General features: G+C 36.9%; 1 protein-coding gene and 1 long non-coding RNA gene across 2 annotated transcripts; both read left to right on the top strand.

Moving 5' to 3' along the window:
- The first annotated feature begins 4,767 nt into the window (after positions 1-4,767).
- LOC123266526 lies at positions 4,768-5,652 on the top strand. The gene has a single exon (XM_044730852.1). It carries the CDS (start codon positions 4,768-4,770, stop codon positions 5,650-5,652), a length of 885 nt encoding a protein of 294 aa, XP_044586787.1.
- Positions 5,653-8,592: 2,940 nt separating this feature from the next.
- LOC123270326 lies at positions 8,593-9,384 on the top strand. The gene is made up of 2 exons (XR_006510571.1): positions 8,593-8,904; positions 8,976-9,384. It is a non-coding gene; the product is annotated as an uncharacterized LOC123270326 (long non-coding RNA).
- The last annotated feature ends 7,312 nt before the right edge of the window (positions 9,385-16,696 follow it).

The raw sequence follows: 16,696 nt of genomic DNA, 5'->3' as shown, positions 1-16,696 counted from the left end.
CTCGGGATATCCTAACCCTATAGACGGGTGCGGATATCATGGTTGAGTGCCGACCGGGCGCGTCCCCGGGTGGCGGATAGGGGGGCTGTGGGCTTGTTTGGAGAAACCTGGACCCCTTACAACAGAGGACAGGGATCTCTAATCAGATCCCGGCCAGCAGAGGCCGAAGGAAGCACAACCAGTGTAAAACCTGGCTTTGGGCGACCTCGACCCTGCCGCGGACCAACTCCCCTAAGCTAAGGTGGGAGCCATCGTGCCGATGGCTGTATGGTACTAGGGTTATAGTGCCGCAAACGATGCCCTTGGGGCAACAGGCGCAACCCCATTGTATTTATGCGCCTTCCGCTGGCATGCCAGGCTCTGTTAGCGGTGACCTTTAGTTCCTGGAGACTCGTGGGACCAAAAATGGACAACACAATAAACCCCAACGGACTGGGGACTCTGCGGAGAACCCCAGTCCTTCCATGAAAATGGACATCGTGGAGGAGGCACAGGGCTCAGCAAATGCCGGGCACAGTGACTCCTCCAAAGATATCATGAAGGGAGGCACAGGGCTCGACAAATGCCGGGCACAGTGACTTCAAAGATGATGAAGACTCCTCCAAAGATGATGGAAGGAAGAGGAACCGCAGTGGTGATGCAAAGCGACGGGCCCGAAGAGCCAAACTGGCCCTAGGGACCCAGGCTCTGAGCAAAACTGTGGACTACTTCCTCCCACCATCTCCGTGGCCAAAGTGGAGGAGGACCCCAAGGGAAAAAGCAATAAAAGGCCTAGACCCGAGGTGAACACTCCACCAGAGGCTAAGAGTTTGGCCAAAAAGGGCAAAATAGCCCACAGGTCGAGCGGCTTCAGTGACGCCGTACGGGCGAGCAGGAAGGTGGCAATAACACCTTCTGGCTACCCTGAGGTGCTACTGAGCCAAGAGACCAGCGACCTGGTAACGCAGGCACTCGTTGGAGCGCTGGATGCTGTCCCAACAGGACAAGCAGTCCCGTGCTTCGAGGGATGCCGGTGGGAACAGGGAGTGCTGTGGGTGACTTGCACCGACGAAGACTCCAAAAAGTGGGTCCTAAGGACAGTCCCAGCTCTCAGGGCTAGGGAGGGTCTCTGCCCTCCAAGTGTTGGAGAGGGAGGCTCTTCCTCGGCTCAGGAAGCTGACGGCGGTCCTGGGAACCAACGAAGAGAGCGGAGTCATTATGAGAAGACTCGCTCGCCAAAACCCTGGACTCAACACTGAATTGTGGAGAATCTGGGACAGACGAACGGTCGGCAAGACCGTTCACCTAGTTCTGGGGGTGGACCAGAAGTCACTGGCGACACCTCGGGGTGTAATTATCACTCCCCACTTCGGATTGGGTAGGGGCTCGCTTTTACGAGGCCCAATCCAAATCCGGAGGGGGGAAAGAGAGTGCTGCCGGGGCTACTGAGCCCACACCCAAAACCGAGCCTCCCAAGGGAGGACTGTCGACGGGAGAGGTCGAGCCGGCCAAGGCTTCGGATGCCAAGGGCGGCTCGATCCCTCCAGAGGGACGAGGGACTTCGGTCGCTGCCACCCCGCTGGAGAGCCGAGAGGCCTCCCGTGGAGAGGCACAAGCGACGAAACCGGGTCCTTCTTCCCTAACGACGATGTAGGACATAGGGTCCCTTCTGAAGCCTGCGCGTCTCCTAATTAGGAGTGCCTCCGAAGAAGATGGAACGATCCCCGAGGGACGTTCCAGCTCCAGAGGAAGGCCCACTAAAGCGGAGACGCTAGCTAAAGAAGGGGCCAAAGGGCTTAAGCTGGGTAAGCAATCTACCCTTGCTCAGGCCCTAGCCAAATGGGAGAAAGGGTCCGGCACATTGAAGGAACCAAACACCCAAGGCAAGAGAGATGAAGATGGGCATGAAAATGTCCCCATCCCCCTTGACACACCTTAACTCCAACCTTCCCCCACATTCCCACCTCCCTTCTTCCCGCAAATTCGCGAAGACCGTCAGCAATGCAGCAACTACAGCTGCAGGGCAGACGACGTTTTCGCAAATTAACTTACAGCACTGCAAAGCGGCATCTGCTTTACTTAGCAGAGACCTAGCAGTGAGGCACACAGATGTATCCCTGATACAAGAACCCTGGACGTACAAAGGGCAAGTATTAGGGATAGAACTGAAAGGTGGCAGTCTGGTCTATGGTGAATCAGAGCAGGGGCCTAGGGCCTGTATCTTCATAAACAGGAAGCATACAGCGCTCAAGTTGCACCAGTTCTGCACCAGAGACCTGGCTGTTGCCTCAATAAAAATTCCCATAGGAGAAACTAAGGCGGATATCATAATAGGATCTGCCTATCTCCCCTATGAAGATACGACAGTGCCCACTGAGGAGGTCATTAGACTGGTGGAGCACTGCAAAGTCAATGATCTGCCACTCATTGTGGGGTGTGACGCAAACGCACATCACATAGTGTGGGGCAGCTCAGACATTAATAGAAGAGGCTCAGCATTGCTGGAGTACCTTCAACCACAGGCTTGGAAATCCTGAATGAAGGATCCAAACCTACCTTTGTCACTTCTCGAAGGCAAGAAGTGATCGATATAACACTGGGCTCTCGAAGGATAGCACAGGAAATCAGAGGCTGGGAAGTCAGCAAAGAGAATCCTCTTCCTGGCCACAGACAGATAAACTTTTGAGGGAGAGGCAACAATAGCAACGGAACTCAGGACACTTATAGGAACCCCAAATGAGCGGACTGGCTCAAATATAAAAAGAGCTAAGAAACAGATTGGGAAGACCTGTAAGAGGACTGAGGAACGTGCCAAGGATTGAGCAAGTGGCCGAACACTTGCAACAAGCCATTGTTCAGTCCTATGAGATTGCCTGCCCACTAAAAGTTAGAAAAGCAACAAACGGTGACATGGTGGAATGCAAAGCTGAATAAGCTTCGCACCCTGTCCAGAAAGTTGCTGAATAAGTCCATCAAGACAAAAACGGACCAAGACTGGGCAGACTATAAAGCTGCCCAAAAACTGTATAAAAAACATATCAAGGTCTCAAAACTAGACGCCTGGAGGAGATTCTGCGGAGAGCTGGAGGACTTACCACTGGTGGCCCGCCTACGCAGAATCTTTACTTCAGGACCTAAAACAAAACTCGGTGTCCTCACCCTACAAGATGGTAGAGTGACTGAAAACAACGAGGAAACATTAGCGCACCTCTGCGAGGTTCATTTTCCTGGCTCGGAACTCATGGAACTGGAACAGGAAGAAGCCTCAGAGAATGCGATAATAAAAGCAGTCACGAAACGAGGAGACTGGAGCACAGCCGTCAGAGTGATAACACCTGATAGAATAAGGTGGGCAATTGGAAACTTTGAAAGGTTCAAGAGCCCAGGGGTGGATGGGATCTTCCCGGCTCTTCTGCAGGAGGGAAGAGAAATCCTCATCAAACACCTAACTAGACTTTTTAGGGCCTGCCTGGCCCTAAGCTACATACCGAAGGCTTGGCGTGAGGTCAGGGTTGTCTTTATACCAAAACATGGCAAAAGCAGCTATGACCTGGCCAAGTCCTTCAGACCTATTAGCCTAACATCGTTTCTCCTCAAGACATTGGAAAGACTGGTGGATAGGCACATGAGAGATAATGCACTAAACGACACGCGGGTGCATTATACACAGCACGCATACCAGGCAGGCAGATCGGTCGAAACGGCCCTACATGATGTGGTTACCTACATTGAAAGGGCCTTTCGAGGGAAGGAATCGGTCCTGGGAGTGTTTATAGATATAGAAGGGGCGTTTGACAATACCCCCTTCGAATCAATATGCGAGGCTACAGAGCTCTTCGGGGTAGAGAAATCTATCACCGGTTGGGCTCATTTTATGCTTCGCACAAGAATAGTGACTGCCGGACTCAGTGACACTAGAGTCCGGGCCCGTGTGAGAAGGGGCTGCCCACAAGGTGGGGTTACCTCCCTCTCATGTGGATCCTGGTCATCAATGAGCTCCTAGTGGCACTAGAAAACCTAGGAGTATATGCTGTAGGCTACGCCGATGACGTCGCACTGATGATTAAAGGCTCAAGCCCGACGGAGATGAGATGGAGAACACAACGTGCTCTAGATCTCATACAGAAATGGTGCATAGGAAAATCTCTAAGGGTTAACCCCAACAAAACAGAGATGGTACTCTTCACCAAAAGAAGGAAGCTGAAAATTACGGCTCTCTCTATCTTTGGCATGGAGCTTAAATTCTCAAAGGAGGTACGCTATTTAGGCGTAACTCTAGACAGTAAGCTCACATGGAGAAGCCATATCGAGAAGCAGACCCAAAAAGCAACTGCCACTTTCTGGGCATGCAGAAGAATATTTGGCATAACATGGGGCCTGAAACCAAGACTGATCAAGTGGATTTACACGGCGATCTTGGTTCCACAGCTCACCTTTGCCTCTGTTGTATGGTGGCCTTCGCTTAAGAAGAACATCAACATCAAGGCATTCCTAAAAGTCTACCGACTGTCGTTGCTAGGGATAACTGGGGCTCTAAGAACCACAGCTACCTTAGCAATGGGGGCGCTCCTGAACCTGGAGCCCCCGCATATCACTGCAGAAGCTCTTGCTATGAAAACAGCAATGAGATTGCTCTTTAACGGACACTGGACAAGGGCTAGAACGGGACATGCAGCCATCCTAAGGGACAGGGGACTCGACAGATTCCTAACCCAAGGAGGAGACATGAGCCCCTCGAAGCTACCACTTCAGACGTCAATATAAGGTCCTTATCCCAAGTAGGCAGGAATGGGACGAGGAAAACAAGAGCATCCTGTCCCCCATAGGGCTAGTCTGGTATACGGACGGCTCAAAACGGACAAAGGGGCAGGAGCTGGAATTTATAGCAGTGGACCGAAAACAGAAATCTCTCTGCGGCTAGGGGACACTGCTTCGGTTTTCCAGACAGAGGTATACGCGATCTGGGCCTGTGTAGAGCACATTTCTAAGCTCAACCACAGGAACAAGCACGTATACATCTGCAGCGATAGTTGCGCTGCGCTCAGGGCACTAGAACAAACTGAAGTGTCCTCGAGACTAGTGCGAAAATGCATAGACTCCCTAAATGAATTAGCAGAGTATAACAAAGTCAAACTACTGTGGGTACCGGGCCATAGCGGGAACGCAGGAAATGACAAAGCAAATGAGCTGGCGAAAGCGGGAGCTCGTAAAAGAGACCCTGAACCAGTAATCAGCATAGCGGTGCCTTTTAGTCTCATAAAGCAACACGCTTCCCTATGGACTAACGACAAGTTTCAGGAAGTGTGGGCAGAGGCAAAAGGCATGATGCATACGAGGGCACTTTTTAAAGGACCCTCCAAGACATTAGGCTTGTCCTTGATAGGGCTCGACAAGAAGCTGCTAAGGCTAACTGTCGGGTATATCACAGGACACTGGCTAACCGGCAGGCATCTGAGACGCCTAGGCATCTCAGATCACTCGATGTGCCCCAGATGCCTATCGGAGGAGGAAACTCCTCTACATCTAATCCTCCATTGCAGAAAACTGGCAACAGCCCGAAAGGACATACTAGGATTCTGCGATGGAGAGTCTATTGATATACAGGAGATTGGCGTGGGACAGTTGCTTCACTTCTTGAAGCAGACAGGCCTGGCCAATCTCCAAGATATATAACGTAACCAACCTAGAAGGGCTGAGTACAATGGTCCAATAGGACTGAGTGCTTGGCTCAATGTCGGCTACAATATTCCCTCCCCCCCAAATTCTATTCTAACTTAAAATAAAAAAACAAAATTATTTAACATGCATTATTTAAATTTTTAATATTTTTGTTACTCCAAAAATTAATAATTAATGAAATAAATATATTATATAAACTTTTATTACGCCATCTTGTTGAGTATGTTCATAAAAAGGGCTCCAAAAAACAAAAAATTTATAGATTAATTATTTAAACTTTTATACTGCCTTTTATGACAACACAAACTCGTAAAAAAATTGTTAATTAACAATTGTTAACTTTTTAAATAACTTTTTAATTGAATAACTTTTTGAAAAATTGTGTTACAATTGTAAATATGGCGGAATCATATTGTTTAAAATGTTTAAATGACACCAGAATTTTAAAAAATTATTTAATTCATATTTAATTGAATAAAAAAATTATTTGAAAACTATGCTTACTACAGTGGCGGCGCGCGCATTCCAAAACTGCCGCGCGGAAGCCGATTTTAAACGCTAAATTTAAATTATAAATAATAGAGCTACAATTCCGAGAATAGAGGAATTTGCTGAAATTTCCTGCTCTTTTAGAAACTTTTTTAATATTTGAGCTATAACTTATACTCTTTGAGTTTTTGCCAAAAAGCTGGATGACTAATTTTTTTAACGGATTTTTGTTAATAACAATTGTCATTTTTTTTTCTAGAAAAAATCCAAAATAGTCCTTATCTAAATGCCATTCCGGATCGTTTAAGCCATCAACCATATTTTTGAGAGACAAAACTATTTTTCACAGGAAATCAACTTCTCGACTAGACTACAAGCAACGATGGAAAAAAACTGTATTTATGATTAAGATCTATCTTTAAAAATTTTCAATATTTTTAACGTCCCGCTAAAAATCTCAGATTTTCAAAAATCGGGAAGTTATTGTTTTCACCCTGTTTTGAAAAAATCGAGTTTTCATCAGATCTCGACGTTTGAAGGTCACAGGAATCTTCCCTGACTATCCCCGCGAGGTTGTCACTATGTCTGTATGGATATGTGTGTGTGTGTGTGTGTGTGTGTGTGTGTGTGTGTGTGTGTGTGTGTGTGTGTGTGTGTGTGTGTGTGTGTAAGTATGTGAATCACTTATAACTTTTGAACGGTTGAACCGATTTCATCGCGGTTGGTGCCATTCGAAAGGGCTTCGCTAAACTTAGATTTCCTAAGAATTTGAACCGATTCGGACCGATAGATTTTGAGAAATTTTGAAAAATCTCAAAAAAAATTAGAAAAAAATCATTTTTGAAAGTGGTTTTTTTGGAATATCTTTTAAACGGCTCGATCGATCAATTTCAAAAACTAATCAGCTCTTAACGTCAAAAAACCACGCCGATCGGCGCTAATCCGGTCAAAATCGATTGATTCGTTCGAGAGATATCGTGAACGAAATAAAACCGAAAAAAACCGAAAAAACTGTTTTTTTCACATAACTTCGTCATTTCTTCTCGGATCGTTTCTAATGATATAGAATAATTTCAGAGGTTAAAAAACCGCGTCGATTGCCGCCGAAAACGTGAAAATCGGTTGATTAGTTCGAGAGATATCCTCGACGAAATATTTGGAAATAAGGATTTTTTCAACATAACCGACATTTTTTGGAATAACTTTCAAACAGCTCTACCGATCGATTCCAAAAACTCATCAGCTCTTAACATCATAAAACCACGTCGATTGCCACCAAGCTGGTCAAAATCGGTTGATTCGTTCGAGAGATATCGTGAACGAAAGAAAACCGAAAAAAGTGTTTTTTCGGAGTTACTCCGAAATTTCTAGTTTGACCAATTGAAACTTAGAAATTATTTATAAGGCTTAAAAAACTACGTAGAATGCCGCCAACCGCGTAAAAATTGGTTCATTCATTCAAAAGTTATTGCGGTATGAACATTCAAAAAATAGTGTTCCATGAAACTTCTATCAGACTTTTGAGCTCAAAGAGCTCAAAAGCATAGAAAAGGTATCTTTTTGAGCTCGGAGAGCTTAAAAAAACACAGATTGTACTTTTGAGCTCGAAGAGCTCAAAAAAGCGGCCAGGTATTAACGGAATTAGCGGGAAGTTGCAGGGATGGCCTTTAGGGTCAACCGTTTTCCTAATTTTTTTTTTAAATAAAGGAGATAAGTATACAAAAGGATATCTTCTAAAATTAATCAATGGTATTAACTGTATAGGGACTTGAAAAAATCTATAAAAAAGATTGGAAAATACAAAAGTGCACGCCTCATAACGCTAATTCATTTTTTAAAAACGAAATTAATTGTGTAAGTGATTAAAAAAAAAAAAAAAAATTATAATTAAGTAATTTCTTACAGAGTATTTTTTATTTTTTTTTTAAATATCGGCGCCCTTTTTTCTTGTCATATGCGCATACAGTATAAAAAAATCTAGTTTGTCTTTGTACGGTTGTACCGTGGTAAATTTTAATGAAAATTCAATTGAAAAAAAAAAAATTAAATACGTAACCTAGGCTGATATGAAATACGGACTCAGTTCATCGCATTCTTAAACTAATAAAAAAGATCCGGTCTTGAAATATCAATTTGTTCGGGAGTAATCGTTGGTACATCAAAAATGGGGTGACATCCGGACGTCCACGTAAAATTTTTTTTAAAACGTTTTTTTTTCCAAAATAGCAGCATGTTATGATTTTAGAAAGTAAAAGATGGTTTAATTTAAGTGTTTTTTCGGTGTACATCTACTTATATCATTGTATAAGTGTAATATGGTTGTGATAGAGGCATTTGAAGATCACAAAATTGCTTGACCTTGACGAGTCGAGTATAGAGCACAACCTCACGCGCTTCGCGCTGTGAGGCATGCAAAAAACTTTTATTTGCCCTCAGATATTATAATATTTTTTATTCGTTTACTTGATTCTGTCTGTACTGAGAAAATTTACAGTTGTGTTACTAATTATAACTTTGCGGATTGAGTAAAAATTCTAACGACTAACAGTGCACAAATTTCTTGCTCAGCTTCTTGTCATTATCAATTATTCTAAAAACTTCAGTTATTTTAACATTTAAGTTCATGTTGTTTTTTTAATATCTGTCATTAAAATTATTTCTCAAACACAATTACTGATCTTTTAGAGTATTAATCAACATATTTATTTCATTACATTATAGATTCCACAGGATGATTGAAAAAATGGAATAGACAAGGTAAACGTTTGTTTTGCTAATTATAAAACGTAAAATATACAAAACTATTCATAATTAAATTACAATTTTAGATTGAATTACCACCAAAGTCTGGTTTTTACATGGCTCACGGTGTTTTTCTTAATATTCAACTAGAGACTGGAAACGATTGGACTAAAATCATGTCGGAAACTATCAATGAAGTTTACGGATCTATAATAAAAAACTTCTCAGCTCGTGGACGATATTCAACTAGCCAGCCAAAAATTCATGCCAAGTTATTTAATAACTTGTGATTAAATTAAATAAAAAATTTATATTGTGTTAGATGCGAGTAGTGTATTAACAGTCTTGTCGTACTAAATAAATTTCTTTTGAAATTCACTAGTAGCAAGGTTTCTTGTACATGCTATGTCTTACAAATTGGAGTATAGACTATGAACTGCTTTTACGCCATATTATTTTACCTAAATAAATTTATGGATAGACGCTTGCAAATTCCAACTATGTACCGCCACTGGATTTGTAAATCAGTCCTGACTATCTGAAAAGGTTTTTTGAGTATCTGAATTTACTTTATTGTACCCGAGGATTAGCTAGTTCGGCGATATTCAAACAAGGAATGTGAAAAATTCCTCTTGAACATGGTTTTATAATTTTTTTGGGATATAATAATGTAATTATTGTGATATAATATTGTGATATAATAATTTGAATTTCCCAAAAAAGTGGGTTTCTTATTTTCAAATAGCCATAACTTTATTAGACATTGGCCGTTGGGTACCTTTTTTTTTTTATTTTTTTTTTCTCAAAAAAAAAACTCCAATCAATTTGACAACTATTCCCGCTCATCCTGGGCAAGGCCGATTTTAAAAAAAAATTTGTTTTATTTAATTGAAAAAAAAATTGTCAAATTTTCTGGAATAATAAAATTTTTTATTTTTTCAATTAAATAAAAAAAATATAAAAAAAATTCGGTTTTGCCTGGGGTGAGCGAGAATAGTTGTCAAATTGACTGAAGTTTTTTTTGAGAAAACAAAAATAAAAAAAAAAAAGGTACCCAAAAGTCAATGTCTAAAAAAGTTATGGCTAGTTGAAAATAAAAAAGTCACTTTTTTGCGAAATTAGTAGAAAAGAGTAGAAAAGAAGTAGTGGTGGAAAAGTGGAAAAGCGGAGTAGTAATGGAAAAGAGTAGAAAAGAATGATAAAGTTTCCGCTAAATCTAAAGGGGTCGAGTTTAAAAGTGGTCGATTTGGCATGGAATACCCCATATGTAGGTACATCAATTGTTTTTCTAGATACTACTCATGCTTTTTACGATAACTCATTATTGAAAGTGAATCTGTTTTTTTTTTTAACAAATTTTTTTTTTTTTTTTTTTTTTTTTTTTTATTTATTTCTTCTAGAGCAAATAAGAAAATGAGATTCTAAGTTTACTAAGTTTGCTTAGTTAACTAGGATAGTTAAAAAAATTTTTAAATTATACTGTGAGACCCCATTGATAATTTTTCGAGGTTTCAAGGGAAACTTGAATTTTCAATGCTCTTAAACCGAATGAATATAAAAATCCGATAATTCAGTACCACCATAACTTGTCGTGTACTTTTTTCATCTCTGAGATTTAGAATTGTTTTAAATTATTTACCAACCTTTTATTTAATAATTTAAGGTAATACTTGGTGACTAGAACGTGCCGTACGTTTATGTAAGACATCCTAGTTTCCTTGTTTGATACGTGAGGTATTTGTCACCTGTTTATAGGTATAGATATCAATTGGATATGAGTTAATTGATAATATAAACTGGTTTTTAGAACCAAAATAGAAAAAAAAATTTTTTTTACAAAATTTAGAAGCTGGAATTTATTACTGTGGTGACTTCGCATAGTGATTTCGCATAGTATTCTTATAGAACTGTAGCAGCTACAACTACTTGTAACAAACTTAGGAATGTACGCTTAATTAAATCTTGAAATAATGAACATAATAAAAAAATAAATATATTTACATTGTTGTATTGTTATATGTAAGCCAAAAGATTTTGAGAAATCTGAAAAAAAAAAAAAATTTGAAAGATAATTTTTAGAGCTCAAAAAACCACGTCGATCACCGCTAAGTACGTGGAAATCGGTTGATTGGTTCATGAGATATCGTTGTTGAAAAAATTCGGAATAAGTTAATTTATTTTAATTTCTCTAAAATTTTCGATCTAATCAATTCATGTTCAGTAGTAAATTATAGAATTTAAAAAACTTCGTCTAATGTTGCGAACTGCGTAAACATCGGTTTATCAATCCAAAAATAATTGCAGTTTGAAAATTTTATGAATAGTATTTTATTCAACTTCTGTCAGACTTCTGAGCTCAAAGAGCTCAAAGACGTCATAAGTACAATTTCAAGCACTTAAGTATGGAATTAGCGGGAAGTTACCGGGATAGCCTTCAGGGTTTTCCTAATTTTTTTTTATTCTGCTTGTTTTTACAGCGCATTTATGATAAAAAATGTCATAACAGGAAAAAAAAAGATTTCGATATCCTCTTTGCTTTCATAAGTTGGAAAAAAATTTTGGTTCTCTTGTTTTTGGATAAAATTTCTATTTTATCTTTTTTTGATGTTTTTGATATATATTTTTTTGAAAAGTACATAAAAAAACGAACAATAAAAAAAAAAGTTTATTATCACAATTTTCTAAAAAATTTATAATTTTTTTTGAAAATTTTTTAAAATTGTAAAAATTAACTTTTTTTTTTAAGTTGTTCATTTTTTTATGTATTAAAAAAAATATATCGATAAAATCAAATGGAAGTTTTGTTTAAAAAAATTAAAATTAGAATGGTGGAACCCACTTGTAAATGATTAGCATAATTTTTTTCGAATTTATTAACGAGTGTCAAATAAAAAAAATTGAGATAGTTTTTATTCTCAATTGGCCTATATTTTTCCATCTAACGACAATAGTTTCAACTATATAATTTACTTGTGGCGCCATCTTGTAGCTAGATTAAAATTGAGAATTTTAAATTTTTGTTGTTATTTCAGTCACAATCCTAACCTTCAAGCATAAAACACGCGAGCTTAGAATTCTACGTAATAAGTAATTAAAATTAAAATGTAAAAGAAGGCAAACATACATTAATTATCAAGGTTGATGTACCTTCCAAGTTTTTTGATAAATTCTTTGTAAAAAAGTTTATTAATGGTTTCGGAGGGTAGGTGCACTTCGCGCGAGAAAATTTGAATTTTTTGCAAATGGTGTCTATCCTACATCTTCTTAAGAGCTCAAATTCCAGAAAAATTGTTCCTCCGTGATTCATTCGGTTGCTGATGACTGGAACAGCCAGTTCTGGTAGTCCGCAATACATTGTTTTTCCTTTGGGCCGTGCATTTCAATCCTTTAAAATAAAATTTTATTATTACTCTGTCTATAAAACATGATACTGTTAAAAGTTAATAAATACCTGATTTTTTATTCAACATAATTCCGTATCATTTCACGTACACGGCACCTCTGATCTCCAGCTGTAATTCAGCTGTTCGACTGACTATGAAGAATTAAAAAAAATTATTTAAAGTATCTGGTTATTTATTTAATTGTGCAATACGAATAATCAGCAAATAAAAAATATTTCTGTCGAGTAGTTTCTTTACAATTGTTCGGATAGGGTTGGCTTCGAGACCCGACCATAATATACCGATTCCAACCGCGTGGCCTCACTAAATTATAAGGCGAGAATCTCAACCAACCCAACAGTAAAAAAAAAACGCGGAGAATCCTACTGGACAGAAATTAAAATATTATATCAGCTATTATCTGATGGTAACACTATATTATACACATAAATTTTCACATTTTTTAATTGTAATAAATGTATAAATAACAAGCTTGCAGTAGCAGCTATCAAAACATATACTTATCATTTTTATAGACGATTATGCACTCTCAGCGACTTTTTCGTGGAACTCTCCCCGATATTTATCCAATTGTAAATATATGAAATCTTCTTTTTTGAAAATTTTATCACTTAAATACCTTCAATTTCAATTATATTATTTGTCACAGTACAGCGAGACAGCGAGTTTGTTTACAAGCAAGCCTTATACAAGATGGCTGAGAGTGGCGCTTGCGGATTAGATATATACATTTTCATTAAACATATAATTTTAAGATGTCGCTGCGATCAATTAAGCGGGTAATTCAAAATTGAAGCTCCACTTTACATTAATAGATTTCATAGGAATTTAACAATTGCATTTGTCCTCGTGGTGGATCCTACGAATAATTTCGCTATATTTCGACTCAGCTCGTGATCCTGATTCAGAAAATATATAAGGTTCAAAAGTTTATATATATATATTTATATATATATATATATATATATATATATATATATATATATATATATATATATATATATATATATATATATATATATATATACGATATACGAATATAACGCGGCTTGTGTCCACCCTAACTCCTACGATTCTCAACGGATCCTTATGAAACTCAGAATATATACCCGGGTAAAAAAAATTTATATATAATTATATATGGAAATTGGCCTTATATAATTATATATAGTTATATATAATTATTTCGATGAAAAAAAAAAAAATAATTGCCGAGAGCAGGATTTGATCAGTGAACCTCGTATTCAGAAACCTGATCCACTACCAATCGACCTAAGAGACTTTTCTGAAGTACCTAACTCGTGTGAACTTCAAGTACTGCATATGTTATATAAGCAACTATCTCTTTTTTTGTTCCCCTTTAAATTCAACATTAATTAATTTGAGAAAAAAAAAAGATAGAATCAGAATTAAGGGCTCAAATTTTCGGAGAATTTTTTCTTCAGCATATAAAACCAATTTTGCTGGAGGAGCGAAAAAATAATAGTTCTTCAAAACTAATCACCCTAATAATTATATATATTAATAAATATATGAAATCGCAAAACCAATCATATTATTATTATACGAAATCACAAAAGTCATTATATACAATTATATATAAATTATATATAGTTTTATATAATTATACGAAATCACAAAAGTCATTAAATATAATTATATATAGTTATATATAATTATACGAAATCACAAAAAACTTTATATATAATTATATATAAAGTTTTTAACCCAGGTATTCTTCTCATAAATGCCTAAGTCAAGTTCAAATTTGAGCGGAATCTATCGATTATTCACAAAATGCCAGCAACTTGAAATTTTCGAAAATCTAAAATTTTACACTTTTACTGCTTTTTCCCCGAATAACTTTTGAACGCGATTTATTTTTAATTTCTGTAAATTTTATGTTAAAGCCTGTAAAATTAGCTTTAATTTATATACCTGCATTTTAATTAAAGGCTAAAAGTAGCTGTTACTGAAATCTACTTTAACTTCGGCCGTCGAATGGCCTTTTTTTAATTGTAAAATCGATCTAAATAATAAAAATAAATAACTCGTTAATTGAAGATATGATTATTTTTATTGATTTGTATTAAAAATTATTGAATATAGGGATAGTAATGTTCTGATGGTGGTGGCAGACGCATTGACGGTGGAGGTGGATATGAAGGTGGAGGTGGATATGAAGATGGAGGTGGTGGTGGTGGTGCATATGAAGATGGTGCTAGCTGAAGTGGATATGAAGGCGGAGGTTGTGGAGGTGGAAATGTTGGTGTATAGCTCGGTAAGAATGTCGGGCGACCTTGTGGTAGTGGCTGATTATTGTTAATCATTTGCATCCATGATATTATTGTCTGTCATCAGATTTAAAAATATTAGATATAATTCATATTCTGTTATTAAATACTCTTTAATAGGGCTATACATTTAATCAGCTAATCAGCTAATCTTTTAACCGGCTAAAAAATTAAATTAATTTTCAAAATACATATATTATAGGACATTCCATGCCAAACTGACCACTTTTGACCCCGAGTCTTAGTCTTTAGATTTTTCTGAAATTTTTATATCTTACTCTAATACCATATTGAAAACAATTTTCAGAATTTTGTCAAATTTTTTTACCGAACCAAAAAAAAGTTACGAATTATTTAAAAATCCGGAGACTGTTCTGCCCAGAGAACTCTGTAACATATATGTAGATGTAAAAAAAAAAAAAAAGGTCATTTGTTTTGGATGGCTAAAAATAACAAATCAGAGTAATTAGGATTATTAAATAATTAATTTATTCATTTTAAATTAATGAATAAATAATTTAAACGTATAACAAATAAATAATTTTTATAATTTTGAAGTTAAACGTTTTTTCTTCAATTGTTTGATATCATATATCAATAGTTAAAGATTGTTATTAGTCAATATTGTTGTCAATTTGTAATAACATTAAAATTTAGTTAGTTTTTTTTAATAAAATCATACTTAGAGCTTTTTTGAGTTGCTTCTAGCAACGATTGCTGTTCAGGTTTACATATAAAGTCAAAAAATTCATCACAGTTCATACTAATATTAATTTTTACACATAGCTCAGCTTTAACTATGTCAACACTCAAGTTATTACGTTCGTCAGTCCATAAATTGTTCATCAACGAAAATATTCTTTCTACAAATGCATTACTAATATGTATTGATAAAACTTTACAAACAATTTTAAATAATTCAGTAATTTCGGTACACTGAAATAATTCTACCCATTTTTTATCTATAGATTTATCACTATTAACAATTTTTTCACGTACTAGATTCACAGCACTGACTTCGTCATATAAACTATCTTCATTTACATTAAATAATAGTTTTTGAGACAATTCTAGGACTTTGTCATAGATTAAATCTTGTTTTAAATCTAAAATACTAAAATATCGATACGGACTACCTTTATAATCATAATATTTATCTAGATAATCTATAGTTCTTTGGTAAACTTTATCAGCTTCCGCAACGAATTTTTTTCGTTGAGAATCAGTTAAATATTTTAAAGCTTGTTTTACTTTTGCACCATAGAAACTATCATTTAATCGAGTCTGTAATTTATTCTTCAAGTTTTCCATTGTATTATGAAAATCTATACTAGTCAGACTTTTAGTTTCGAGTATTAGAATTGACTGGTTTAAATTATTCATATAGTGATGTACAAAATATATATAAATTTCAGGAAGTGTTAGTTCAGCCATCAAATCTTCAGTACTCTCATCTTCATTATCAATAAATGCCCAAATTGCAGCTTCACATTCAGTCTTTCCTATCGAAATAAAATATGCTTTGAGAGCAGGCCAATATAGAACTAATCGATCGATACATTTAAATAAAGATAACCATCTTGTTGATACGTGACGAATTATTTTTCGATATTCCAAATCGAATTCCTCGAAAAACGTTTTCAAATGATCAACTTTTTTAGCACTGCAAGCGTAAATTTTTAGTACCAAAATTTCAACATCGTATGACAATACTTTGCAAGCGTTACGCCCAGCGTTATGTATTACGTGGCAGCAGCAGTTGGCTTTCACAATACCTGGAGATGCTTCTAATAACTTTTAATACACGGAATTACGTACACCATAATTAACGTTAGCGTTATCAGCTGAATATGCGGAAACAAGCAAAATGTCCAAGTTGTAATCATTTAAGCAGCTCCGGATATTAGTGTAAATATCGCAAGATTCTTCTTTAGGATCTTCGAAGAAATCTAATAATTTATTTTGTACGCCACTTTTTCTTGTGAAGTATTGAATAGCAATGGGAAATAGTTTTTGATTTCCATTGTTAGAAGCATCACTTGCGATTGAAAAGTACAAAGGATCTTGTTCAAGAGGCTTAACATCGTTTATCACCATCTCAATTGACTT

Source organism: Cotesia glomerata, linkage group LG1 (assembly GCF_020080835.1).
Source record: "Cotesia glomerata isolate CgM1 linkage group LG1, MPM_Cglom_v2.3, whole genome shotgun sequence".
NCBI lineage: Eukaryota > Metazoa > Arthropoda > Insecta > Hymenoptera > Braconidae > Cotesia > Cotesia glomerata.
The sequence above is the reverse complement of the archived record's forward strand: the minus strand, read 5'-3'. Positions and strand labels throughout refer to the sequence as shown.

Coding starts and splice junctions, on each gene's coding strand:
- LOC123266526 (XM_044730852.1), top strand. CDS start 4,768: ATGGGACGAGGAAAACAAGAGCATCCTGTCCCCCATAGGGCTAGTCTG.